Here is a 27,651-nt window from a genome sequence, read left to right as displayed (position 1 = left end):
CCAACCCTCTGCTCATAATAACAAGAGTTGGAAGGGGTCTTGTAGGTCATCTAGTCCAACCCTCTGCTCATAAGAGTTGGAAGGGACCTTGGAGGTCATCTAGTCCAACCCTCTGCTCATAATAACGAGTTGGAAGGGACCTTGTAGGTCATCTAGTCCAACCCTCTGCTCATAAGAGTTGGAAGGGACCTTGTAGGTCATCTAGTCCAACCCTCTGCTCATAATAAGTTGGAAGGGACTTTGTAGGTCTAGTCCAACCCTCTGCTCATAATAACAAGTTGGAAGGGGCCTTGTAGGTCATCTAGTCCAACCCTCTGCTCATAAGAGTTGGAAGGGGCCTTGTAGGTCATCTAGTCCAACCCTCTGCTCATAATAACAAGAGTAGGAAGGGGTCTTGTAGGTCATCTAGTCCAACCCTCTGCTCATAATAACAAGAGTAGGAAGGGGCCTTGGAGGTTATCTAGTCTAACCCCCCCCCCTCAAGCAGGAATCTCTCTATTCCAAGCATTAGCCTCTGCCTAGGATCGAACTCACGAGCCCCCAGATTGTGAGGGGAGAGCTCCACCTCCCCCCACGTGTTTACAGCCGCCCTGGCCAAAATTTTGTGAAACTGAATCACGACCGATGTTATAGAAGTCAGTAGCACCGTGGTGTGAAGTGAATCCGTTTGACTTTTGGGTTGCAAAAGGAGATCGCGTGACCAACCCCCACGTGGCACACCGTCGTAAGTGCGTGCCACTTTGCCAAAGCCTCTCCAAGTTTGGTCACGTGAGGGGGGGAAAGGGAGAGGAATAGGGAGGGAGGGAGAGGGGGAAAGAAGGGGTGGATGGAAGGGGGAAGAAAGGAAGGAGAGAGGGGGAAGAGAAGGAGGGATGGAGGAAAGAAGGGATGGAAAGAAGGGAATTATGGATGGACGGAAGGCAGGACGAGAGGGAGGGAGAAAAAGTGGGAGGAGAGGAAGGAGGGAGGAAGAGAGGGGAAAGAAGGGATGGGTGGAACGTGGTCTTATGTCTCTTTCCTTTTTTTGTGGTTAACTTTTTTTTGTGGTCACTAAATGAACTGGCATTAAGTGGAGAAGCAGCTCCAAAGGGAACCAGCCGCCGGCCATGCCCTGCCCGCCTTCCGCCAACTCCTTTCCAGACGAGAAGAACAGCCAACGAGAAGCTTTCGGTGTTTTTCTTTCCTTTTTTGTTTTGTTTTGTTTTGTTTTGCTTTTCTTTTCTTCCCATTTCCCCCCCTCCCCCCCCTCAGTCCAAGTCAGTTTCGGCTCCCCTCCTCCGAGACCCCAAAGTCCGAGAAATAAAATTAAAAACCAAGCCATCCTGGCATCAAGAGGAGGAGGAGGAGGAGGAGGAGGAGGGACCCATCTGCTGCACCGATCCGAGTGGGAGGGCCAACCCACTTAAACCAAAAAGAGTTGGGGTCCTGGAAGCTCCTTCGCGGAGGTAGCCGCCCCCTCCCCAAGATTGCAAGGGGGGAGGAGGAGGAGAATGGGGGAAAAAAAACCACGGGAAAGCTGGGGAAGGAGGCGGGGGGGAGGCTCTTCCCACTGAGCAACACAGCCTCCTTGCAGGAAGGGGGGCGGGGGGAGAGAAAAAATAATGAAGTCCGTCCAAGCGTCGCTCGCTGCGGCTGGCGCGATTTTCACCCCCTTTCTTGGCGCATCCCGGCATCGTGGCCCCTCTGCCCAGCTGAGTCACTGCCAGTAGCAGGGCGGGCCGACGGCCACGGGGCCAAAGCCAAAATTGGAGTCACGCTCCCCGCCCCCGCTTGACACCCCTCTGGCCGGCTGAGTCTGAAGGTGGGGTTTTTGGGGGTTGTCGGCCGTGGCGCCTGGCGAGAGGAGCGGGTCCCGGATAAGGCAGAGGCTGTGGCCGAACCCTGAAGAAAGGAGGAGCCGCTGTCACCAGAGGCGATGTTGGTGCAGGTTGCGGCTGAGCACCGACCGGACGTCCGCTGTGAACCTGGAGGGGGGGAGAAGAGTCCGGTCAGGAACGCCTTTTTTCTTTTCTTTCTGCGTTTCTTTCTCTCCCGTCTTCGTTATTTTACAAATAAATTCACGGCGGCGGACCTATCCGACCCACGTTATCACGCCTAAGGCAGGACTAGAACTCCCCGTCTCCTTCCTGGGGATTGGACCAAAAGTCTGGCTTTCGCAGACAAGGTCAGACTAGAACTCCCCAGGTGCCTAGATACCCCCCCAAGTCCAAACCCCTGCAAGACCACCCCCTCCCTTTCTGAAGCCCCTCCCCCTCCCTCCAAGGCCCCTCCCATCGCCAGGCCCCTTACCTCAAGGCATCGAGCATGGGCAGGAGGTTGAGGAGGGCCGTGTCCCCGGGGTCGCTGAACCACGACTTGATGGGGATGGCGTTATCTGCCGGAGAGAAAAGCAGGCACCTCATTCACCAACCCAACCCGGGGGCCAGCCAGAGCAGAAAGCCCACCGGGGCAGACCCACCTTCTGGGGTCCCCCGAGGCCATGCGGATGGGTCCCAACACCAAACCTCCAGCAGAGGGGGATGCAAACATGGCCCCTTCAAGGCCTGTGGACTTCCACTCCCCGTAACTTTCTTAAGAGATGGAGGGTATGAAGTGGATTTAATATAACTTGGCTTCAGCGAAGTGGGGGGAGAGCCGCTGGGGGAATTCTGGGAGTTGAAGTCCATAGGCATTAAATCGGGGGTCTCCAACCTTGGCCACTTTAAAGACTCGTGGACTTCAGCTCCCAGAATTACCCCAGCCAGCCAGGGAGGGTAACTTTCTTAATAGACGGAGGGAATGTGGTGTCGATGTAATATATCTTGACATCGGCAAAGTGGGGGAGCTGGCTGGAGAATTCTGGGAGTTGGAGTCCGGAAGTCTTAAAAGGGGCCACATTTGCAGACCCCTTGTAAGGTCCAAAGAGACCACGTGCCCCCAAAAGAATTGCTTATGGACACCCTCGCCACACCGAATTTCCCCCTCTCCGTCCACATTTTCCCTACCGCACCTGTTTTTATTACTTTATTTACATCCGCACAACTCAAGGTGGGAAACGTCATCTAACTCTCCTCCTCCTTTCTATTTTCCCCCTTTCCAATAATAAAAGCCTGTGATTTTGAGAAAGGGCCTGGCCCAAAGGCACCCAGCAGCTGGCTTTCCATCCCTACGGCGAGACTAGAACTCACCATCTTACTGGGGACTGGCTCATATTCAACCAGCCAGCTCCACACACACACACACCCAGTCACCCAGTGCATTTTCATGGAGAAGGTGAAACTAGAACTCTCCGTCTCCTAGTGATTGGCCAAAAGCCCACCCACCCAGCTTTCCTCCCCACCAACAACAACCCAGCAAGGTCTGGGTTGAGAAGGTGACTGGTTCAAAGTCACACCCAGTTTTCATGAAGCGGGACTAGAACTCGCCATCGCCTGGTTGATTCTGCTCAAAGTCCATCCAGCCAGCTCCCCCTCCTCACACGTAACAAGCACCCAGTGGAGGCTGCCTGGATTGAGGAAGTGACTGGTCCAAAGTCACCCAGTTTTCATGGGTAAGGAGAAACTAGGACTCTCCATCTCCTAGCCAGTCACCCAGCTGGCTTTCACGTCTAAAACAGGGCCAGAATTCACCGTCTCCCGGTTCCCCCACCTGATGCCTTAACTACTATATCTACCTCTCTTAAACCTCCTTCGTGTCTCCCGCTCCCCAAACTCAAAAGCCCCCGGGATCTACTCAGTAATCACGATTTCTTGGCTCTTCTGGAGATCTTCTCCATTTCTTGGATTCTTGTCACGGCCCCTGGTGGAGGCTGACTCCGAGGGAGGGGAGCAACAGCAGCCCACAGGGAGTGGGAGTGGGACTCTCCGGGGGTTGTGGTGGAGGAGGCTGGGGAAGGGCAGAGGCCGGCTGGGCAGTCAGAGGAGGACCCAGGCCCTTCCCCTCTCCATCCTAGGGCACGGCAGGGAGGAGAGGATAAGGGACATGGTCTACTCGGGAGGAGAGTGCCTTGATCGTGCAGGTGTGAGAACTGCATAACAAGGCGGACATGCAACAACAACAAAGCGTGGAAATATCTCTAGTTTATGGTTCCTCTCTTGAGTTTGGCGTCCTTCCCAGCGTGTGTTCTGTTATCTGCGGACGTCCTCCAGCCCTTATCTTGCCTGGTTTCTGCTGCTTTTTTCCCCTCCTTCTTGTAACTGTTTGTGGGGGAGTTTTTTGTCTCCAGTCAAGGATATTCGGAGCTTGGAAGCAAAGCGGAGGAATAAAAGGGGCTTCACCTGTTTTCTGTGACTGTGTTTGTTTTGTATCCCACCCTGGGTCATCGCAGATCTCTTCCCTAAGTCTAACTAACTGATTTAAACCCAGGAGGAGGAGGGGGGCTTCCTTGTGGCTGCACCTGTGTGCTTGGGAACCCAGAAGGCTTCTCCTTTTGTCCAGCTTCTCGGGGTTTTTTTTTTGCCAAGTTCCCGCCACCCATTTCTACGAAGGCCAAGACGGCCATGGAAAACTCGAGATGCTTCTCATCACGGGTGCAAATAGGAAACGACTTCCAGATCGAGTTTCCCTCGCAGGAAAAGTTTGAATCCGCCTCCTCCTTCTTCCTCCTCTCTGCAAACCCCACTTCCCTCCTAGCCCTGATGATGTTCCCTAGTTGGGTCAGGAAACATCTGTAGGAAAACCACCAAGCTCAGGAAGAACTAGGACCCCCTGTCTTCCTCCTCCTCTCCTTCCTTCCTCCCCTCTCCACAAACCCCCTCCCCTCTAGCCCTGATGATGCACTTCCTCCTCCTCTTCTCCTCCTTTCCACAAACTCTCCTTCTAGCTCCTCTTCCTCCTCCCCCACACAAACCTTCATTCTAGCACTGAAGACATTCTCTAGTTGGGTCATGAAACGTCTGCAAGAAAATAACCCATCTTAGAGAGCAGCAAGGATCCCTCAGTCCCCCTCCTCCTCCTTTGAACTCTTCTTCTTCTTCTTCTTCTTCTTCTTCTTCTTCTTCTTCTTCTTCTTCTTCTTCTTCTTCTTCTTCTTCTTCTTCTTCTTCTTCTTCTTCTTCTTCTTCTTCTTCTTCTTCTTCTTCTTCTTCTTCTTCTTCTTCTTCTTCTTCTTCTTCTCCTTCTCCTTCCTCCTTCCTCTTCTTCTCCTCCTCCTCCTTCCTCCTCCTTTCTTCTTCTTCCTCCTCTTCTTCTTCTTCCTCTTCTTCTTCTTCTCCTCCTTCCTCCTTTCTTCTTCTTCCTCCTCTTCTTCTTCTTCCTCCTCCTTTCTTCTTCTTCCTCTTCTTCTTCTTCTTCCTCTTCTTCTTCTCCTTCTTCTTCCTCCTCCTCCTTTCTTCTTCCTCCTCCTTTTCTTCTTCTTCTTCTTCCTTTCTTCCTCCTCCTCTTCCCTCCTCCTCCTTCCTGCAACCCCACCCTCCATTCTAGCCCTGATGATGTTCCCTAATGGGGTCATGAAACGGCTGCAAGGAGACCACCCAGCCCAGAGACCCCCAAGGACCCCACAGTCTTCCTTTTTCCTTCCTTCCCCTTTTCCTCCACTCCGCAAACCCCACTCCGTTTCAAACCCTGGTGACAGTTACCCAGAGGGTGGGGGGTGGGGGGTCTGAAGCAGTTCTGCAAGGAAACTGCCTGGCTCAAAGAACACCTGGGGACCCCACGAAACCTTTTTTTTTTTTTTAAAGAGCACGGGAAAAAGAAACCACCCCTCCAAGGCTCTCCTTGCCTGGATGGCTCCTGTAGGCTCCTGGGGAATTGTCCAAGATGACGATGCTGGACAGGTCATTGTGGACCACCGAAAGGTCTTTGATGTAACTGCCCAGTTCCAAAGTGCAGTGCTGGTGGGGGAGGGAGGAAAAAAACAGAGACAGGGTGAAAAAAACAACAACAGCTGAGCGGGACGGAGGGCAGCTCGGGAGCCCTGGCTGGGGTGGGGGCCTCGGGCTCCAGGTGAGGGGGAAGGGGTCCGTGTGGCCACTCACCTGCCTGTAGTATCTCCTCCTGAGGATGCTCCTGTTGTTGTCTAGCTTGTCTGCTACAGCCGAGCCGTAGATTTCCATGCTGGCTGTGAAGACCACAAGCTCGTACCACTGGCTCACCTGTGAGAGAGGAGGAGGAAGGGAGGAGGAGGAGGAGGAGAGGGAGGAGGAGGAGGAGGAAGAGGAAGAGGAGAGGAAGAAGAGGAGAGGGAGGAGGAGGAGAAGGAAGAGAGGGAGGAGAAGGAGGAAGAGGAGAGAAAGAAGAGGAGAGGGAGAGGGAGGAGGAGGAAGAGGAGAGAGAGGAAGAAGAGAGGAGGAGGGAGGAAGAGAGGGAGGAGGAGGAGGAAGAGGAGAGAGAGGAAGAAGAGGGAGGAGGAGGAAGAGGAAGAGGAGAGAGAGGAAGAAGAGAGGGAGGAGGAGGAAGAGAGGGAGAGAAGGAGGAGGAAGAGGAGAGGAAGGAGGAAGAGAGGAAGGAGGAGGAGGAAGAGGAGAGAGGAAGAAGAGGAGAGGGAGGAGGGAGAGGGAGGAGGAAGAGGAGGGAGAGGAGAGAGAGGAAGAAGAGGAGAGGGAGGAGGAGGGAGGAAGAGGAGAGGAAGAAGAGGAGAGGGAGAGGGAGGAGGAGGAGGAAGAGGAGAGAGAGGAAGAAGAGAGAGAGGAAGAAGAGGAGAGGGAGGAAGAAGAGGAGAGGGAGGAAGAGGAAGAGGAGAGAGAGGAAGAAGAGAGGGAGGAGGAGGAAGAGGAAGAGGAGGAAGGGAGGGAGGAGGAGGAGGAAGAAGGAGAAAGAGGAAGAAGAGGAGAGGGAGGAGGAGGAAGAGAGGGAGGAGAAGGAGGAAGAGGAGAGGAAGAGGAGAGGGAGAGGGAGGAGGAGGAGGAGGAAGAGAAGGAGGAGGAGGAGGGAGAGGGAGAGAGAGGAAGAAGAAAGGGAGGAGGAGGGAGGGAGGAGGAGGAGGAAGAGGAGAGAGAGGAAGAGAAGGAGAGGGAGGAGGAGGGAGAGGGAGAGGAGAGGAGAGAGAGGAAGAAGAGGAGAGGGAGGAGGAGAAAGAGAGGGAGGGAGGAGGAGGAAGAGGAGAGAGAGGAAGAAGAGGAGAGGGAGGAGGAGGGAGAGGGAGGAGGAAGAGGGAGAGGAGAGGAGAGAGAGGAAGAAGAGAGGGAGGAGGAGAAAGAGAGGGAGGGAGGAGGAGGAAGAGGAGAGAGAGAGGAAGAAGAGGAGAGGGGGAGGAGGTAGAGGGAGGAGGAAGAGGAGGAAGAGGAGAGAGAGGAAGAAGAGGAGAGGGAAGAGGAGGAAGAGGGCAGGAGGAGGAAGAGAGAGAGAGGAGGAGGAAGGGAGGAGGAGGAAAAAAGGTGAGGGGGCTTTTTCTTATAGAGATTCATTCCCAGAGACTCCCAAGACCAAGGGAGGACAACTACGGCAACTTTAAAGCATAGCTGGTTGAGGAATTCTGGGAGTTGGAGTCCCCAAGTCTTAAAGGGGCCACGTTAACCCCCTCCCCTCCCCGGCTCCACAACCTCCGCAACTTTTCAGCTGTGTGGACTTCCGACTCCCAGAATTCCCCAGCCGGCCACGCCTGGATTCATCCGCACAACGCAGGTGGTCCTCGACTTACAACCCCCAACGGAGGCCCGGACGTTTTAGGTGGCTTCAGTGAGAAACTGGCGCCAAGGGAACGATTGCCCCGGTTTTGACAACTTTCCCTGACCCGGTTAAGCGGTGGCGCCATCACGAAGGGAATCCGGCTGTTTCCTGCATCAACTTGGCTCAGGGTCGCAAAAAAAGGGCCGTCCTGCGACACATACGCCCTTAACCCCTCCGGGACGCTGCGGCCGTCATAACTCTGAGCCGCTTGCCAAGCAAGCCCGAACTTTGATCCCGCGACCAAGGGGATGGTCGTTAAGGGTGAAAAAGGGTGATCCTTAAGTCCCGTTTGTTTCCCGTGCTGTTGTCGCCTTTGAATGGTCCCTAAACGAATGGTTGTAAGTCGAGGGCGGCCTGGAAACCCAGCTGTGAAGCAAATCCAGCTTCCCCCGCCTCTACTTTGCTTGTCCGAAGGTCGCAAATGGGGACGCTGCGGCTGTCACAATTTGTTTTTTGTTTTTTTAAAGTTTTTAATGTGTAAGTTTTCCTTTGACATAGATACAAGTGCTTAATAATAAGACAGTGATATTGTCAAGAGTCAATTTACAAAAAATATACAGTCCTAGTAGAAATAACTTTCTTTGCTTACGTAGGATGCCTATTCTTCCCATTTCTAAATTCTACTGGGCGGAAACAAACAACCGATGTCAACTCATAAAACATTCCTGGGCCTGTTTTAGTAGTTGCCATAATTTTTTAAAAAAGGGGGGGGGAGAAACTCTGGGAGGGGGAGAGGGGGAGGGAGGAAGAGAGTGAAAGGGGGAGGGAGGAAGAGAGTGAAAGAAAGAAAGACAGAAAAAGAGAGAGAGAGAGAGAGACAAAGAGAAAGAATGAGACACACACACACACACACACACACAAAGAAAGACAGAAAAAGAGAGAGACAGATAGAAAGAGAAAGAATGAGACACACACATACAAAGAGAGAGAGACAGATAGAAAGAGAAAGAATGAGACACACACACACACATACAAAGAAAGACAGAAAAAGAGAGAGAGACAGATAGAAAAAGACACACACACACACATACAGAGAGACAGACAGACAGATAGAAAGAGAAAGAGAGACACATACACACACATACAAAGAGAGAGAGAGACAGACAGATAGAAAGAGAAAGAATGAGACACACACAAAGAAAGACAGAAAAAGAGACAGAGATAGAAAGGGAAAGAATGAGACACACACACATACATACAAAGAAAAAGAGATAGAAAAAGAAAGAATGAGACACACAAACACACACAGAGAGAGAGAGAGAGAGAGAGAGAGGGAGGGAGAGAGAGGGAGGGAGGGAGAGAGAGAGAGAGGGGGAGGGAGGGATGGAGGGAGGGAGAGAGAGAGAGAGAGAGAGAGAGAGAGGAGGGAGAGGGAGGGAGAGAGAGAGAGAGAGGAGGGAGAGAGAGAGAGAGAGAGGAGCCTGGGTCGCCCGTCAGTCCTCTGATGGAAAGTCAACGGCTCCCAGGACATGATGCGGAAGAGGAGGAACAGCGCGGGTCTGACACGCAGAAGGCAGAGAGGAGAGGAGAGCAGTGAAATCTCATGGGCCAGTCCTCAGGACAGGAGAGCCACCACTGCAAGCGGCCCCCACCCTATCTCTGGGGATAAAAGGCCGGGGCTGAGATTTAGTAGGTCTGGCAGACAGCTATTTATCTTCTGGCTGGCCGGACTTGTTAGCCTACGGTGAGAAACCTTTTTTTTTTTTTGCCAGGGCTGCAAATTAGATTAGATTATTAGATTCCTAATAGACTATTAAGATTCCTAATAAAGGAATCTTTTTGTGTGTCCTGTCAGAGGGGTTTGTCGCCTTTGGGGAGCTGGGTCAGAACAGGCCTCCCGAATCATCGTGTGTTTCGCGTGTGTTCGAGGGGAACCTTTGCATCCATAGTCACAGGCACTGTCGTCAGAAACACACACACACACACACAATCACACACACACACACGCGCAGAGCGTGCTTACCACTTCTAGAAAAAAGTCAACGTGGGGCCTCTTATGTACAAAAAAGCGGACAGGATGCTTATCTATGACGACCTGGGGAAAGGAACAGGGTCGTTAGAAAAAAGGAACAGTCAAAGAGCCATGAAGTGCACGGACAGCCAGCACTGACAAAACTCAGGAAATTGTGTAACCAAATTACACCCATTTCCCAGAACCAAAACTACTGAGGGCGCCAGGTAAACCTACAGGACTGAAGTTACCTAAGGCCTACCGTCCAACCTGGTAGGAAGAGAAGGTAGAGCAATAGGACTTATATATATATATAACTTCACGGTGCCTTGCAGACTGTTGTCAACTCATAAGCGTTGTACCTTTTGACTCTGGACAAATGTATCTTTTCTTTTATGTGCCCTGAGAGCTTATGCACCAAAGACAAATTCCTTGTGTGTCCAATCACACTTGGCCAATATTCTATTCTATTCTATTCTATTCTGTTCTGTTCTGTTCTGTTCTGTGCTGTGCCATGCCATTCTCTATTCTATTCTATTCTATTCTATTCTATTCTATTCTATTCTATTCTATTCCTATTCTATTCTATTCCTATATTTTATTATTCATTCTATTCTATTCTATTCCATTAATAACCTATGATTATCACTAAGTGCTGTATCTTATGATTCTTGATGAATATATTGGTGCTTATGCACTGGACAAATTCCTTGGGTGTACAATCACACTTGGCCAATAAAAGAATTCAATTCAATTCCATTCCATTCCATTCCATTATTCTATTCTAAATTCTATTCTATTCCCTTTCTTATTCTATTCCTATTCTATTCTATTCTATTTCTATATTTTATTATTCATGCTATTCTATTCCATTCCATTAATTCCATATAATTATCACTAAGTGCTGTATCTTATGATTCTTGATGAATGTTATTGGTGCTTATGCACCGAAGACAAATTCCTTGAGTGTCTAATCACACTTGGCCAATAAAAAAGAATTCAATTCTATTCTATTCTATTCCATTATTCTATTCTAAATTCTATTCTATTCTAAATTCTATTCTATTCTAATTCTATTCTATTCCCTTTCTTATTCTATTTCTATTCTATTCCTATTCTATTCTATTTCTATATTTTATTATCCATTTCTATTCCATTCCATTAATAACCTATGATTATCATCACTAAGTGCTGTATCTTATGATTCTTGGTGAATGTTATTGGTGCTTATGCACCGAAGACTAATTCCTTGAGTGTACAATCACCCTCGGCCAATAAAAGAATTCTATTTTATTCTAGATAATCAGACAGACTGACTGACTCCTCAACACTGGAGGGATTTTTTTTTTTTAATGTCAGGGCAAATTCCTGGGCCCTCCAGGATGGGGCACGATTCAGTGCCCTGCCTGCGCCCCTTCCAATCCCAAAACACTCCTTAAAAGCTGATGGAGCAGCCAGACCCCAGCACCACCCGAGCGAGGCCTTGGGCCGGTCCAGGTGACAGGCAGGTCCAGAGCCCACCGGAGCCGCCTCCAGGTTTTTGACCCAGAGGGGTCTGGATCTCTTCACACACACACACCCCACGGCCCCCTCGCTGTCTCTGGCCCCCTTTCCAGGCGAGGGCTCACCTTCAGGATGAAGTCAGGGGTTCCAGGCCGGACGGTGGGCCTCAGCACCCCGTCGTGATGGGAGTGGATCAGGGTCTCGTCCAGATCCAGGACCAGAATCTTCCTCTTCACCTGATCTGCCGAGAGAGAGATGGGGGAGGGATTTGGGGGGAGGTGTTTTTCTTAATGCCTTTTTTTTAACAGCAGGGGAGTCTCGACTTACAACCCGCGGCCGTCGTAATACGAGTCGGTCGGCGAGCGTCTGAATTTGGACCACGGGACTAGGTAGGCGGCTGCGACCGTCGTTGAGTGGGAGTTGGCTGGCGAGCGCCTCAATTCTGACCCCACGGGAACGCCGCAACGGTTGCAAGTCTGAAGAGCGACCGTAAGTCACTTTCCCCCCCAGTGCCGTTGTAACTTTGAACGGTCACTAAATGAACTTGATCAATAAATTATAATGGGGGGGAAAGAGACAAAAGGCTCAGCCACCCCCCAAAAATCCCCAAAGCCTCCTCCCAGCCCCCAAAGCCCCTCCCAAAGCCCAAAAAACCCCAGTCCCACAAACCCCAAAGCCCCCGGTGATCCTCCGAGAGAGGAAAGCGTACTTACTCAGGCGTTCTCGCGAAATCCGGGAAAGAGGGAGAATGTCGTAGCGCACCGTTTGATACTGGATCACCTGCCGGCAGAAGACACAACAAAGACCAGAGCGTTGGGGACTGTGGCAAACAGGTATGGAATCCGAGGGAGGCCCTGAAAGGCGCCCAGGTCACACCCAGAGGCAGCCACAGAGGGATGCAGGCCAGGATCTGGCGGCTCCGCAAACCCCGACGACGCAAGGATGGTGGTGGTTAAAGGGCTGCGGGGCCAAAACTCCTACGTCGGGGGTTTCCCCAAGCGGCCACAGAGTCTTTCTTGCTTACTGACATGTGCATGAGAGAGAGAGAGAGGGAGGGAGTTACAGGTACACTTACCTGTAAGGGGCAAGGGGAAGAGCCACTGTTATGCCACAGGATGGAAGAGAGAAGGAGCGAAGAAAGGAAAGAGAGAAGGGGAAGGAGAAGGGAGCGAAGAAAGGAAAGAAAGAGAGAAGGGAGCTAAGACAGGAAGGAGAGAAGGGAGTGAAGAAAGGAAAGAGAGAAGGGGAAGGAGAAGGGAGCGAAGAAAGGAAAGAAAGAGAGAAGGGAGCTAAGACAGGAAGGAGAGAAGGGAGTGAAGGAAGGAAAGAGAGAAGGGGAAGGAGAAGGGAGCAAAGAAAGGAAGAAGGGGAGGAAAGAGAGGAGGGAGCGAAGAAAGGAAAGAGAGAAGGGAAGGAGAAGGGAGCGAAGAAAGGAAAGAAAGAGAGAAGGAGCTAAGACAGGAAGGAGAGAAGGGAGTGAAGAAAGGAAAGAGAGAAGGGGAAGGAGAAGGGAGCGAAGAAAGGAAAGAAAGAGAGAAGGAGCTAAGACAGGAAGGAGAGAAGGGAGTGAAGGAAGGAAAGAGAGAAGGGGAAGGAGAAGGGAGCAAAGAAAGGAAGAAGGGGAGGAAAGAGAGGAGGGAGCGAAGAAAGGAAAGAGAGAAGGGGAAGGAGAAGGGAGCGAAGAAAGGAAAGAAAGAGAGAAGGGAGCTAAGACAGGAAGGAGAGAAGGGAGTGAAGAAAGGAAAGAGAGAAGGGGAAGGAGAAGGGAGCGAAGAAAGGAAAGAAAGAGAGAAGGGAGCTAAGACAGGAAGGAGAGAAGGGAGTGAAGGAAGGAAAGAGAGAAGGGGAAGGAGAAGGGAGCAAAGAAAGGAAGAAGGGAGGAAAGAGAGGAGGGAGCGAAGAAAGGAAAGAGAGAAGGGGAAGGAGAAGGGAGCGAAGAAAGGAAAGAAAGAGAGAGAAGGAGCTAAGACAGGAAGGAGAGAAGGGAGTGAAGAAAGGAAAGAGAGAAGGGAAGGAGAAGGGAGCGAAGAAAGGAAAGAAAGAGAGAAGGGAGCTAAGACAGGAAGGAGAGAAGGGAGTGAAGGAAGGAAAGAGAGAAGGGAAGGAGAAGGGAGCAAAGAATGGAAGGAAAGAGAGAAGGGAGCTAAGACAGGAAGGAGAGAAGGGAGTGAAGAAAGGAAAGAGAGAAGGGGAAGGAGAAGGGAGCGAAGAAAGGAAAGAAAGAGAGAAGGAGCTAAGACAGGAAGGAGAGAAGGGAGTGAAGGAAGGAAAGAGAGAAGGGGAAGGAGAAGGGAGCAAAGAAAGGAAGAAGGGGAAGGAAAGAGAGAAGGGAGTGAAGGAAGGAAAGAGAGAAGGGGAAGGAGAAGGGAGCAAAGAAAGGAAGGAAAGAGAGAAGGGAGCTAAGACAGGAAGGAGGGAAGGGGAAGGGAGCAAAGAAAGGAAGGGGAAGGAAAGAGAGAAGGGAGCGAAGGAAGGAAAGAGAAGGGAAGGAAGGAGAGATGGGAAGGAAGGTAGGAACGAAGGAAGAGGAAAGGAAAAAGGAAGGTGAGGTAAGGAAAAAAGAAAATTGAAGGGAAGGGAAGGGAAAGGAGAAAGAGATGAGGGAGGGACTGAGGAAGGTGAGGTGAGAAGGAAGGAAGATAATAGAAACAGAAGGGAGGAGAAAGGGAGAAAAAGGAAAGAGAAAAGAAGGGAGGGAGGGAGGAAGGAAGGAAGGAAAGGTGAGAAAGAGAAGGAAGGAAGGAGCCACCCACAAGAACCTCGTGCCACCTAGGCAGGCCATCCATCACAAGGGGCAACACGGGCCCCGAAGGCCAACGGAGCCCCTTAACCTTTAGAGGGCCTGCCAAGTCTATTTCTGACTCTCCCCACCAGCTGCTCGTCCAGCAAAAGGCTCGGGAGGTCCTCCTTCCCAAGGGCACTGACCCAGCCCCCTCCCCTGTGGCTCTCTCTCTCTCTCACACACACACACACACCACCCCCACTCGCTTCAGGGCCCTCCGGAGCCTGGTGCCTCTGGCTGCGCCCCCCGCTTCTTCCAAAATTAGCTTCCTGCAGTTTTGGGAAGCCGGCCAGGGTCTCCAGGGCTCACAGCTGAGCAGGAGGGAAGGGAAGGGAGGACCTGGGGGCCTGGACGGCAGGATCTCCTCCAGACCTTCCGGTTGGAGGTGGGGGCTCCTGACTTGGCAAAAAAAAGGGAAGAGGGCACAAGCTATCACACCGGGGAATGGTCCCTGCATTTGGGAAAGAAAGAAAGAAAGAAAGAAAGAAAGAAAGAAAGAAAGAAAGAAAGAAAGAAAGAAAGAAAGAAAGAAAGAAAGAAAGAAAGAAAGAAAGAAAGAAAGAAAGAAAGAAGGAAGGAAGGAAGGAAGGAAGGAAGGAAGGAAGGAAGGAAGGAAGGAAGGAAGGAAGGAAGGAAATTTGCAAGATTCCCATTTTGTCAATCAGTTGGTGACCCGAGTCTGAGAGGCCCCCACAAGGTTGGTTGGGGAAGGAAGGAAGGGAAAGAGAAGGAAAGAAGGAAGAAGACAGAAATAAAGAAAAAAAGGAAGGAAGGAAAAGAGAGAAAAAGAAGGAAAGAAGGGGCAGAAAGAAAAAAGGAAGAGAGGAAAAGAAGGAAAGAAGGAAGAGGCAGAAAGAAAAAAAGGAAGGAAGGAAAAGAGAGAAAAAGAAGGAAAGAAGAGGCAGAAAGAAAAAAGGAAGGAAGAGAAAGAGAAGGAAAGAAGGAAGGAGAGACAGAAAGAAAAAAAGGAAGGAAGGAAAAGAGAAAAAAGAAGGAAAGAAGAGGCAGAAAGAAAAAAAAGGAAGGAAGGACAAGAGAGAAAAAGAAGGAAAGAAAAAGGAAAAGGAAAATCAGGGTTTTTTTTGGAGTGGAGACTCCTGTTCTCAACCCAACTGCTCAGAGGGTCTTTATCCAAGGAGGGTGATGCCCCCCCAACTGGCCCCTTGCCCTTCCAGAGGGTGGAGGGGCGGGGGAGACAACCACGCAGACCCTAACCCTCTGGAATAACCCAGGGAAGGAGTACAGGATACCAATGAGTTGAGAAGGGGGAAAATCTTCCCCTCCTATTGACATTATCCCCCTCATAGGTGAACTCAAACCAGAGGGGAAAATAAACTGCCAATAGGGTTCAAGCCACAAGAATATAAAACGAGAGGTTTTTACGAAGAGGTTGGCCAGCCATTGTTTGCCTGAATTGTTACAGGCTCTCCTGCTGGAGAGCAGGGGGTTAGAGTAGATGACCTCTGGGGTCCCTTCCGGGCCTGGGATTCTGTGGTCTGCTGGAGTTGTGGGTCCTCCCCCACTGGAGGCTTTGAAGAAGAGACTGGACAGCCATTTCTCGGAACTGGTACCCAGTCTCCTGCTTAAGCAGGGGGTTGGACTAGATGACCTACAAGGTCCCTTCCCAACTCTGGTATTTTGTTCTGTTATCCTTTCCAGGAGTGGGATACGACTCTGTAGGGCGACCCACATACACACTGGAGAAAGAAACTATGGCCCCCATTGAATTTTCTTGTTTTGGATCCTGGGTGCTGCTTTTCAAATCCCAAGGAAATTTCGGGTGGCACTTGCAACCTGGAGTGTGAACTACACTTAACCACACTTCCTAGCCATGTTTGTGAAGGAAATTGCTGCAGCGGTTAAGGACGGCCTTTTTTTTGGTCAATTTCGCCGAAGTCAAGGTATATTACGGCAACCGCATTCCCACTAATCTATGAACTGGCTCAGTCACCCGTGCCTTCGCTACGAAACCCTGTGGTCGGTCATGTTTTGGGGGAGGAAAATAAAGGAAAAAATAATTCTGCCTCTGCCTACCAGCTTCCACGGGTATTCGTCTGGCGAGCGTCCTGTCAGTGTAGGAGAGAGTGGAGGGCTGTTTGGAAACTGAAACAGACTTGCTGGGTGAGAAAGGAGACAGCAAGGAGCCTGGGCGTGGCTTAGCTCAACTGTTCTGTCCTAAAGCTGCTTGGTGCTCTGAAACTGAAACTCCTCTGCTTGTGTTTTGCATTTGGAAGAATTTCTTTCTGTGTGTGGAGGGGGAGTCAGACGCTTTAGCATCGGATAATAACAACAACAACAACAACAACAACTGGAACTTGTGTCACAGCTACCGTCTGCCTGTAGCAAAGAACTGGTGGGATCATCACAAGCCTGAAAAAGTGGTCGAAAATGAGCATGCAAAACTACTGTGGGACTTCCGAATACGGATTGACAAAAGTTCTGGAACACAATACCCCGGATATCACGATTGTGGAGAAGAAAATAATGTGGATCGTCGACATTGCCATACCTGGTGACAGCAGAATCGACGAGAAACAACTTGAAAAAGTCACCAGATATCAGGACTTGAGAATCGAACTGCAGAGACTCTGGCATAAACCAGTGCAGGTGGTTCCAGGGGTACTGGGCACACTGGGTGCTGCTGTGCCTAAAGACCTAGGCAAGCCCTTGAAAACAATTGACGCTGACAAGATCACCCTTGTTCAGCTGCAGAAGGCCACCTTACTGGGATCTGCTCGCATGATATGCCGATACATCACGCAGTCCTAAACCCTTGGGAAGTGTTCGACTAGTGATTTGTGATATGAAACCCAGCATGGTTATCTCCTCTGCTGTGTATACTGTCATTTTTGTGTGTAATAATAATAATAATAATAACAACAACAACAACAATAATATAGGAAATACTCTAAATGCTCTGAGAGTCATTTGGAAAAATCCTTTCTTAGGGAGCCCCTAGAAGCCGAGAGGAACCTATGTGCCAAATTTCAAGTTTGTAGGCTTTACGGTTCTGGAGTTTTTGTGATGATGCATGAGGGGTCTTTTGCTTTTATACAATAAAGAGGAGGAAGAGGAGAAGGAGGAGGAGAGGAGGAGGAAGGAGAGGAGAAAGAGAAGAGGAAGAGAAGAAGGAGAGGAGGAGAAGAGGAGATAGTTATCCCATCAAATAAAGTACTGCAGCCACATTTGTTCGGGGTCCTATTGGTGCTGAATTCTGGTAAACTTCTGCAGGCTGGGGGATTCTGGGAGTCGAATTCTGGGAGCTGGCGACCCCCTGCCTTAGGAGCCCTCCCAGCGACAGGCCTGGGTGTGTGTGTGTGTGGGTGGGTGGGAAGGCTGTGTGGTGGCCACTTGCACGAGGGCACATAAATAGCAGCTTCGGCCACTTTGGGGCGTGAGAAAGCAGGAACTAGGATTCCAGTAAAAAAAGGAACCACGGTTGCTTGCTTCCAAACCCCCGTTCTCAAAACTAGAAGGCGAAGGGCGTTGAATTGCCTGGGAAGAGTTGTGGTCTCACACACACACACGCACGCACACATGCAAAGTGACAAAGGATCCATCACACGGGTTAAATGTAGAACAGAATAAAATTGGAAGGGAACTTAGAGGTCTTCTAGTCCATCCCCCTGCTCAGGCAGGAAGCCGTATACCATTCCAGACAAAAATGGCCATCCAAAACCTCCCGTGATGAAGCACCCACCCCTTCTGGTGGCAAGCAGTTCCAAAGGTTAATTGTTCTCCTTCTTAGGATGTTTCTCCTCAATTCCAGGTTGCTTCTCTCCCGGATGAGTTTCCATCCGTTGCTTCTCGCCCTGCCCTGAGGGCTTTGGAGAATAAATGGACCGCCCCCCCCCCTCTTTGGGGCAGCCCCTCCAATCCTGGACGGCCGCTCTGAGGTCTTCCTCTTCACTCGACGAGCCCAGCCCAGCAATCGTTCACCGTCTGTTTTCGCCTTCACCCCAAATGTTCTCCTCTGGGTTCTTGTCTCTAGAAGTTGTGGGGGCTCCACCACGGAAGGCTCCCCATTTGCCTCGAATGGCCTCCTGCTCGGGCAAGGGGTTGGACTAGAAGACCTCCAAGGTCCCTCCCAACTCTTGGGCCCCTTGTCCCACAAAGAGAAGGACTGGGGGCGACAGGGGAGCAGTGGCCTAATATTTGAGGGGCTGCCACAGAGGAGAAGGGGGGGGGGGGTCAAGCTGTTCTCCAAAGCACACGGGGGCAGGACGAGAAACAATGAGTGGAAACTAAAGCTACCTGGAAATAAGGAGGGATGTTCTAAGAGGGAGGACAATTAACCAGTGGGACTACTGGCCACCAGAAGTTGTGGGTGCTTCATCAATGGAGGTTTTTAAGAAGAAGAGATTGGACAGCCAATTGGTCTGGAACGGTATAGGGTCTCCTGTTCAAGCAAGGGGCGGGACTAGATGGCCCCCAGAGGTCCCTTCCGGCCCTGCGGCTCCTATATTACAGCTGAACACAATACCTAAGCCACCTCTGTCCCCATTTGCTACCCAAGTAGGGTGACAGAAGGCAAAGAAAGGGAAGGATTTCACTTGGTAGAAGAGAGCGAGGTTGCGAGGGGGGGGGGAACAATGGCTGCGTGCTGGCTCGGGGATTCTGGGAGTTGAAGTCCCATAAAGGAGCCGCGGGTTCCCCACCCCTGCAAAACATCCCACAAAAGCCCCCCCCTCAAATTCCCTCCTGAATAGCAGCAACTCTTTTTGCCTAGAACAGGGCCGAGAAAATCGTTTTTAATAGGGTGGGGGGGAAGAACAAGCAAACCGGGTGCGACACTGCAATCCGCAGCAACTCAACACACACACACAAAAACAGCACCCTTGTTCATCTCTGAGGTCAGCGTGCATCCTGTCTACCACTTTCAAACCCTTCAGCTGGGTTCCTACCTTTTGCCAATCCCTCACCCCCAATCACTTCCGTGTGTGTGTTTTCTTAAGTTTTCGCGGGTACTTACATGTATGGCATTCAGCTTTGTTCGGGTATTTTCCCACATCATTGTAGTTGTTCTTTTAAAGTTGTAGCAACGTTTCAGCAGAATCTCATCTGCCATCATCAGGCTTCTGTATTGGGTTCGTCTGACGAAAATACCCGAACAAAGCTGAATACCATACATGTAAGTACCCGCGAAAACTTAAGAAAACACACACACACACATATTTGTTTTCTTAAGTTTTCACGGGTACTTACATGTATGGTATCCAGCTTTGTTTGGGCACCCAGATGAAACTTAGCTTTCTAATAAATGATAGCCGTCCATTTACCCGGAGCCAAGCTGCACTAAAGGCCTCCAATACAGGAACATAATCTTGCCAGCCAACCAAGACAAAAAAAGCCACAAAACAGACAGAAGGTATTAGAAACACCAATCAAGCAGAACACAGCAAACTCCAAGACCAATAAACACAGACCAAGACTCCCAACCAATCAGGATGAAGAAAAAACCATTCTGGCACAGCAGTAGGCTAGCCCCAAATTTAAAACAGAAACGGCTGTGAAAGTCTGACTCACAGACGAACCCAATACAGAAGCCTGATGATGGCAGATGAGATTCTTTTTCCCAAAAATAAGACCCGGTTTTACATTACTTGTTGCTCCAAAAGACGCATTAGGGCTTATTTTCCAGTTAGGTCTTATTTTTGGGGAAACACGGCACTAATTGTGTCCATCTGACCAACAATCTTAACTGGGGTTTATTTTTTGGGTAGGGCTTATATTACACGCATCCTGAAAAATCACGCTTGGGCTTACTTTCCGGTTAGGTCTTATTTGGGGGGAAAGACAGTACTAAATGTGGCCGTCTGGCTGACAACTGGGGTTTATTTTCGGGTAGAGCTTATATCACGCACGTCCTGAAAAATGTTGGGGCTTATTTTCCGGTTGGGCCTTATTTTGGGGGAAACAGAGTAGTAATACTAATTGTCAACAGTATCGACAATTTTAGTAATCTTAGTTACATTCATCATAACTCCGATCATTATGTTATACATAATTCACTCATCTTTCAACTTCTTTCCTCTACGTATGAATTTTGGAGTATTATATAGAAATATGCATAATAATATCCCCCCCCCCTTTTCTAATTTCTACCTCTGTTCTGAATCTTAGTAGCACAAATCTTATATTCCATTTCTATCCATCATCTCTTCTTGTCCGTTTTAATATTTCAATTCTTGTTGGTTTTTTGGCAGGTTTCCCATACTTCTTCCTTGGGATTTTGTATAGATGACATTAATCAGGCTCATACCATTATAGTAACGTTATAGATATTACAATTAAAGTGGTTAACACCTATCCCCCCACCTATCCCTTCTAAAGTGACCGTGAAATAAGGAAGCACGAAAAAGATATTTGCTGGGCCCAACAAACGACTCTCTCCCAGATTCAGCCACCTCGGACTGACATTTCTGTGGCTGTGCGGTACAACAAGCCTCTTGGCCCATCTGAAGGGGGCCAGGAAACAAAAATGGCATAGGGGCTGAGTCCCAGCTGTTCTTGGCTTTATTTAGCAAGACGGACAAGCGTTGGCAGGGACCCTTGGAGATCTTCTAGTCCAACCCCCTGCTCCAGCAAGAAATCCTATGCCACTTCAGACAAACGGCTGTCTAATCTCTTCTTCAAAACCTCCAGGGTTTTTTTTCCCCCCTTCTCATTTCAGTTCAAATTTTTTCTCCTCTAATTTGAGATCTAGTCAGGGAGAAAAATGGGAAAAGCCATCTCCAAAATTTGGCATGACAGAGGCCCGAAAGCACATTCATTATCCATCAATCATTGATAATTGATTAATGATTGATTGCTTTATAAGAACAGAGACAGGGAGATGGAGAGAGAGAGAGAGAGAAAGGGAGTGAGAGTGAGAAAGAAAGAGAGAGAAAGAAAGAGAGAGAGGGAGAAAGAAAAAGTAAGAGAGGGAGAGAAAGAGACAGAGAGAGTGAGAGAAAGAAAGAGAGTGAAAGAGAGAGAGACAGAGAGAAAGAGAGACAAAGAGAGAGAAAGAGAGAGAAAGAGAGAGTGAAAGAGTGAAAGAGAGAGAGAGACATAGACAGAATGACAGAAAGAGAGACAAAGAGTGTGAGAGAGACAGAAAGAGGGACAGAAAGAGAAAGAGAGACGGAGAGAAAGAAAGAGTGAAAGAGAGAAAGAGAGAAACAAAGTGACAGAAAGAGAGACAAAGAGTGTGAGTGACAGAGAGACAGAAAGAGACAGAAAGAGAGTGAAAGATACAGAGAGAGAGAGAGAGAGAGAGAAGGAGAGTGAAAGAGAGAGAGAGGAAGAGAGAGAGAGACAGAGACAGAGAGAGTGTGAGAGAGACAGAAAGAGGGACAGAAAGAGAAAGAAAGAGACTGAGAGAGAGAGAGAGACACACACACAAAGAGAGAGAGAAGGAGAAAGTAAAAGAGAGAGAGAAAGAAAGAGAGAGAAGGAGAAAGAGATTCCAAGAGAGATGAAATCTGATGAACTTGTGACTCAAAGAATACCACATAACAGAGAATAAGCAGACAGGGATTGATGGCACCCAGTTCATGACAAATATCAAGCTTAACAAGCAGGATTCATGTACAGGCAGTCCTTGACTTACGACAGTTCATTTAGTGACCGTTCAAAGTTACAACGGCCCTGGAAGAAAGCGACTTGAGACCATTTTTCACTCTTATGACCGTTGCAACTTCCCCATGTTCACGTGGTCAAAATTCACATGCTTGGCAACCGGCTCCTATTTATGATGGTCGCAGCTTTCCGGGGCCATATGGTCTCTTTCTGAGACCAGCGAAGTCAATTCACTTAACGACGATGTGACTAAACTGAAGAACTGGCCAGAGAGGTCGCAAAATGGGGGCCAAACGCGATGCCTTGCTTAGCAACACGCTCAATGGCGGTCGTAAGTCGAGGACTACCTGTCTTGGCTTAACCCAGTTCCGTACCAGGTAAAAAAAGTTCCTTTTTTTTGGTTTACTTTCCAGGTGCAAACAGAGACATAAAACTTTGAGTCTTGGTAGTTTCAACTCTCAGAGGGAACAAAAAATGGAGAAATGTGGTCCAGATACTCGACTTATAAAACTGTTCATTTAGCGACCATTCGAAATTACGACGGTGCTGGAAAAAAAAGTGACTTCAGTCCATTTTTTCATACTTTGGTCCCAGGACCAACATTCAGCCGCTTAGCCACTGGTTCGTATTTATGACGGTGCAGCATGCCGGGGGGTCACATTAACCCCCTTTGCGACCTTCAGCAAGATAACATTTTGGGCTCCGTTGTGGTCGTAACTCCAGGACTACCCGTGTACTTGCAAACTGAGGGTGCCACCAATCTGGCCTGCTAGAGACACGCTTGTCCTCTGCTGAATTCCCCATTGTGGGGAGGGGGTTGAATTTTAACTTTTAACTATTACTAGCTGGATCCCCGTGCTTCGCTACGAAACTATGTGGTGGGGGCTTAGTTTTGGGGGGAGAAAAATTAGGGGGGGGGGGTGAATTCTGCCTCTGCCTACCAGCATCCATCAGTATTCATCGGATGGACGCTAGGTCAGTGTGGGAGAGAGTGGAGGGCTGTTTGGAAACTGAAACAGTATTTGCTGCACGAGCAAGGAGACAGCAAGGAGCCTGGGCGTGGCTTAGCTCAACTGTTCTGGACTAAAGTGCTTGGTGCTGTGAAAGTGAAACTCCTCTGCTTGTGTTTTGCCTTTGGAACAGATTTCTTTTCAGGTAGGGAGGGGGAGTAGAACTCCTTAGCATCAGAGCACGTTAATAGCAATAATAATAGAGGAAATACTCTAAATGCTCTGAGGGTCATTTTGAAAAATCCTTTCTTAGTGAGCCCCTAGAAGCCGAGAGGAATCTATGTGCCAAATTTCAAGTTTGTAGCCTTTACAGTTCTGGAGATTTTGTGATGATGCATGAGGGGTATTTCCCTTTTATACATATAGATATATCTTAGTACTGAGAATGAAGCATCTACAGAAATCAAAACAACCCCATTCATAGCTACATCTGGTATTTTGGACAGCGCTTAACAAATGAGGTCATACTTTCCGCCTCTGAATTCCTTTCAGGATCAGAGAGCCAACAGTTTTATCAGATTAGCCAGCCCATTATACCTACATAAAACTCACAACAAACACATTCTTTGTAAGGACTTATCACGAACGCACATTGTCACCCAGAATACAGGTTTGACTTTATCTGATTGCAGAGGTTCAGGGATGGGACCTGTTTCCCTCTGCCTTGAATCTTACTCCGCACCTTGCCTGTTATAACAGTGCCCAGCCAGGTCTTATCTGCGGCATGAATCCAAAATGAATCCTTGCAAAGCTTATTTGATATCCGAAGGTCAATAGAAGCATCCAAAATCGAGGTAGGATCTGCATATAATACGGGGTTTCAATAAGAAGGGAACGTTTGCAGCTCAAGGTTGAACTGGGCTCGCTTGTTTTCTTGAAGAGTTTTTCGTAACCCAACTAGGGAACATCACCAGTGCTGGAAGGAGCTTTGCAGAGAAGAGGAAGAGGAGGAGAAGAGGAGGAGGAGAAGAGGAGGAGGAGGAGAGGAAGAGGAGGGGAGGTGGAGGAAGGTTGTGGGCTCCTTGGTCCTCTGAACTGGATGGTTTCCTTGCGAACATTTGGGGAGAGAAGAAAAGGGGAGGAGGTTGGGGTCCTTGATGGTCTCTTGAGCTAGGTTGTTCTCTTGCAGACGTTTCATGACTCAACTGAGGGCCGTCATCAGTGCAAGAAGGGGTGGAGGTATACTCTCTGCTTATGTCTTGGTGGGAGCATTCTTACGTATTCCTTAATTAGGTACTACCCCACCCTTCAATTAGGAGGTGCTCACCAGTAATCAGCACCCCATAAGCAGAGATTAAGCCCAGCATTAGGATCAGGGCAACTACCAAGCAGTACACAAGATGCTGATCCAGGAACTACCAAGCAAACAGCTGAATTGTAAAAACAGCCTAGTGAAGGAAGCACCAGGAGACCCCTCACACCATGGCAATTATCTTTTTGACCTGCTGCCGTCTGGACGGCGCTTTAGGTCAATAAAATCCCATGCCACTAGACTAACAAATAGTTTCTTTCCCTGGGCCATCCGAATTGCAAATAAACACGAAGTCACTACCTTTATCGAGATGTGAAAAGACGTGAAATTGCAATACCTCATTCAGAGGTATAACAACATATTACAGTGCAATCCATCTCTCGTGTATTATACTCGACAAAGCGTCAGTCAGTGTTGGATGTATATTTTGTGTATATTCGTAGATATTGTACTCTCTAATTGCAAATGGAGACGTGGGTACTCTTATTTTTCTTTATCTTCATTTTTAAGTGCTCTGGTTTTACTGTATTGCGAACAGTTGCTGGGGTGCACCCACAGTTTCGTTGTACTTTTACAATGACAATAAACTTCTTCTTCTTCTTCGGAATCACTTCAAACATTGACAGGACAAACCAACTTTGATATAAACGGAGAGGAAACCTTTGTAGCGCTGATGACAGTCCCTAGTTGGGTCATGAAACGGCTTGAGGAAAACCATCCAGCTCAGCGAGTACCTCCACAGTCCTCCTCCTGCCCCCCCTCTCCCCCTCCCAACCTCCTCTCTGCAAACCCCACTCCCTCCTTACAAACGCTCCCTAGTTGGGTCATGAGACGTCTCTTGAAGAAAACCCAGCTCAGGAAGAAATAGGACCCCACAGACTTCCTCCTTCTCCCCCTCAAGCCCCTCTTGGCCTTCTAGCACTGATGGTGTTACCTAAATGGGTAATGAGACGTCTGCAAGAAAACCACCAAACTCAAAGAGCACCCAGGACCCCACAGACTTCCCCCTCCTCACCCCTTCTCCTTTTCCTACACTCTGTAAGCCCCCCTTCCCTTCTAACATGGATGATGTAAACCTAGTTGGTTCATGAAACGTCTGCGACAAAAACCACCCAGCTCCGAGAGCACCAAGGACCCCACAGTCCTCCTCCAGCCCTTTTCTTCCTCTTCCCCCTCCTTCGTCTCCCAAGAACCCACTCCCTCCTAGCACTGAAGAAGTTACCTAGTTGGGTTATGAAGCGTCTGCAAGGGAATCAACCAAGCTCAGAGAGCATCGAGCATCCTGCGGTTCCTCCTCTTCCTCCTTGCAAGCTCCACTCCCTTCTAGCACTGATGATGCTACCCAATTAGGTCATGAAATGTAAGAAACCTACCAAGCTCAGAGACCCCCAAGGACCCCACAGTTCCTCCTCCCTGTAAACCCCACTCCCTTCTAGCACTGATAATATAACCTAGTTGGGACACAAAATGTCTGTAAGAAAACCAAGCTCAGAGAGCACCAAGGGCCCCACAGTCCTTTTCTTCTTCTTCTTCCTCCTCCCTACAAACCCTCCTCCCACCTAGCCCTGATCAGGTTCCCTAGTCGGGTCAAGAGACATCTCCAAGCAAAAACACCAAGTAAAGGACTTTACTGCCTATAAAAAGCCCTCCTGCCCACAGAGGAACTATTGGAAGAAAAGAGGAAGGAAGGAAGGAAGGAAGGAAGGAAGGGAAAGAAGAGAAAGAAGACAACGGAAAGAGAAAGAGAAAGGGAGAGAAAGAAAAAGAAAGAATGAAAGAAATGAGAGAAAAAGAGAAAGAGAAAGAAAGAAATGAGAAAGAGAATGAAAGAGAAAAAGAAAAAGAGAACCAAAAGAAAGAGAGAAAGAAAGAAATGAGAGAGAAAAAGAATGAAAGAAATGAGAGAGAAAAAAATGAGAGAATTAAAGAGAAAAAGAGAAAGAAGAGAACCAAAAGATAAAGAGAAAGAAAGAGAGAGAAAAAGAATGAATGAAATGAGAAAGAGAAAAATGAGAGAATGAAAGAGAAAAAGAGAAAGAAGAGAACCAAAAGAAAAAGAGAAAGAAAGAGAGAAAGAATGAATGAAATGAGAAAGAGAAAAAATGAAAGAGACTGAAAGAGAAAAAGAGAAAGAAGAGAACCAAAAGAAAAAGAGAAAGAAAGAGAGAAAGAATGAATGAAATGAGAAAGAGAAAAAAATGAGAGAATGAAAGAGAAAAAGAGAAAGAAGAGAACCAAAAGAAAAAGAGAAAGAAAGAGAGAAAGAATGAATGAAATGAGAAAGAGAAAAAAATGAGAGAATGAAAGAGAAAAAGAGAAAGAAGAGAACCAAAAGAAAAAGAGAAAGAAAGAGAGAAAGAATGAATGAAATGAGAAAGAGAAAAAAATGAAAGAGACTGAAAGAGAAAAAGAGAAAGAAGAGAACCAAAAGAAAAAGAGAAAGAAAGAGAGAAAGAATGAATGAAATGAGAAAGAGAAAAAATGAGAGAATGAAAGAGAAAAAGAGAAAGAAGAGAACCAAAAGAAAAAGAGAAAGAAAGAGAGAAAGAATGAATGAAATGAGAAAGAGAAAAAAATGAGAGAATGAAAGAGAAAAAGAGAAAGAAGAGAACCAAAAGAAAAAGAGAAAGAAAGAGAGAAAGAATGAATGAAATGAGAAAGAGAAAAAAAATGAGAGAATGAAAGAGAAAAAGAGAAAGAAGAGAACCAAAAGAAAAAGAGAAAGAGAGAAAGAATGAATGAAATGAGAAAGAGAAAAAAATGAAAGAGACTGAAAGAGAAAAAGAAAGAAAGAAGAGAACCAAAAGAAAAAGAGAAAGAGAGAAAGAAATGAGAGAAAAAGAGAAAGAATGAAAGAAATGAGAAAGAGAATGAAAGAGAGAAAGAGAAAGAGAAAGAAGAGAATGGAAAGGGAAAGAGAAAGGGAGAGAAAGAAAGAGAAAAGGAGAGAGAGAGAGAGAAACCCCCTCCACCCTTCCTCCCCGCACTCTGCACGTCCTCAGAGGCGCCCATGCCTTGCCGTCCCTCAACTCACGGTGCGGGCCTGCCGTCGCAGCAGGTACAGCAGGAAGCTCCAGAGCTTGGCGGCGAAGGCCAGGAAGGCCCGGACGCCGAGCAGGCACTGCGACCGCATCATCCGGCCGGCGGGGCTCGCCGCGCCCCCGGCCCGGCCCAGCTCCGCCAGTTTCCAGCGGGGGACGGAAGAGAGGAGGGAAGAGGAGGACGGCAGGGCCCTCCGGTCAGCCCGCGGGCCCCGCCATCCCGGCTCCCCGCCCGCTCGCTCGCTCGCTCTCCCGCCTGAGGGGGAAGCGCTGCCCCCCCCTCCTCCTCCCCCGCCGACGCTCGCCTTCGCTTCAGAGGGACACTTCCGGAGCAACCGACCGACCGCCCAGCGTCTACTTCCGAGTCGCCGTGGGAAAGGAGGCGCGTCCAATTAGAAGGCGAGGGTGGAGGAGGAGGCGGGGCCGAGAGGAAGTCGCGCATGCCCCACTGGCCTTTATTATTATTGTTTTTTTTTTTTTTTAAAAAGAGGCCGTCGAGGAATTTTAAAAGCCGAGGGTGGGAGCCCGGGCAGTCAGCGCGCGGCATGGAGGCGCATGCGCCGTCAAGACCAAAAAAAAGAAAATCCCATCAGCGGAAACGCATGCGCGGAGAGTTCCCGCTTTTTTTTCCTCTCACCCAAAATTTTGAGCGCAAAAAAATAAAAATCGATTTAAATACAAAAATGTCAAAGCATTCCCCAATTTTTTATTTCCTGCTTCTTTTGTGGAGAAGCCGCGAAAAAGAACCGGCTGTGGGGTGGAAAATAGCAGGCTGGGGTGGTGTTTTTTTGGGATACGGAACGGATATTCAGGGACAGTGGTCAACACTGCAGGGTTGTTGTGAATTGGGTTCCCCCAATGATTAGCATGATTCTTCTTTTAGGTCCTGGCGTCATTATGCAGCTGCCCCAATACACACACACACACAAAACACACACACACACAGGACCATGTTTCTAAACTGT

At 48.7% G+C, this 27,651-nt stretch overlaps 1 protein-coding gene across 2 annotated transcripts; it reads right to left on the bottom strand.

Annotated features, from left to right (window-relative positions):
* Positions 1–1,165: 1,165 nt before the first annotated feature.
* On the bottom strand, positions 1,166–27,270 carry CTDNEP1 (CTD nuclear envelope phosphatase 1). 2 transcript variants are annotated; one of them, XM_087946585.1, is made up of 8 exons: positions 26,680–27,270; positions 11,752–11,818; positions 11,164–11,279; positions 9,548–9,619; positions 5,955–6,071; positions 5,699–5,810; positions 2,290–2,374; positions 1,166–1,964 (listed from the first exon to the last, which is right to left on the bottom strand). In XM_087946585.1, exons 1-8 carry the CDS (start codon positions 26,779–26,781, stop codon positions 1,904–1,906), a joined length of 732 nt encoding a protein of 243 aa, XP_087802711.1. In that variant the 5' UTR covers positions 26,782–27,270; the 3' UTR covers positions 1,166–1,903. The 2 variants fall into 2 exon arrangements, with proteins under 2 accessions (XP_087802711.1, XP_087802710.1); XM_087946584.1 differs by having other exon boundaries at positions 9,548–9,639; positions 11,181–11,279; positions 26,680–27,120.
* Positions 27,271–27,651: the final 381 nt, after the last annotated feature.

This window comes from Notechis scutatus, chromosome Z (genome assembly GCF_049901735.1).
Source record: "Notechis scutatus isolate UNSWTSFEM ecotype Mainland chromosome Z, rNotScu1.2, whole genome shotgun sequence".
Classification (NCBI taxonomy): Eukaryota; Metazoa; Chordata; class Lepidosauria; order Squamata; family Elapidae; genus Notechis; species Notechis scutatus.
Note: the sequence above shows the minus strand (reverse complement) of the source record. Positions and strands in the feature narration are given on the sequence as shown.

Excerpts from the sequence above, each read along its gene's own strand:
- CTDNEP1 (XM_087946584.1), bottom strand. The coding sequence starts at position 26,781 with ATGATGCGGTCGCAGTGCCTGCTCGGCGTCCGGGCCTTCCTGGCCTTC. Across the intron at positions 6,072-9,547 it reads TTGACTTTTTTCTAGAAGTG|GTGAGCCAGTGGTACGAGCT; the intron begins GTAAGCACGCTC and ends CCTCTCTCACAG. Across the intron at positions 1,965-2,289 it reads CCCATGCTCGATGCCTTGAG|GTTCACAGCGGACGTCCGGT; the intron begins GTAAGGGGCCTG and ends CCCCCCCTCCAG.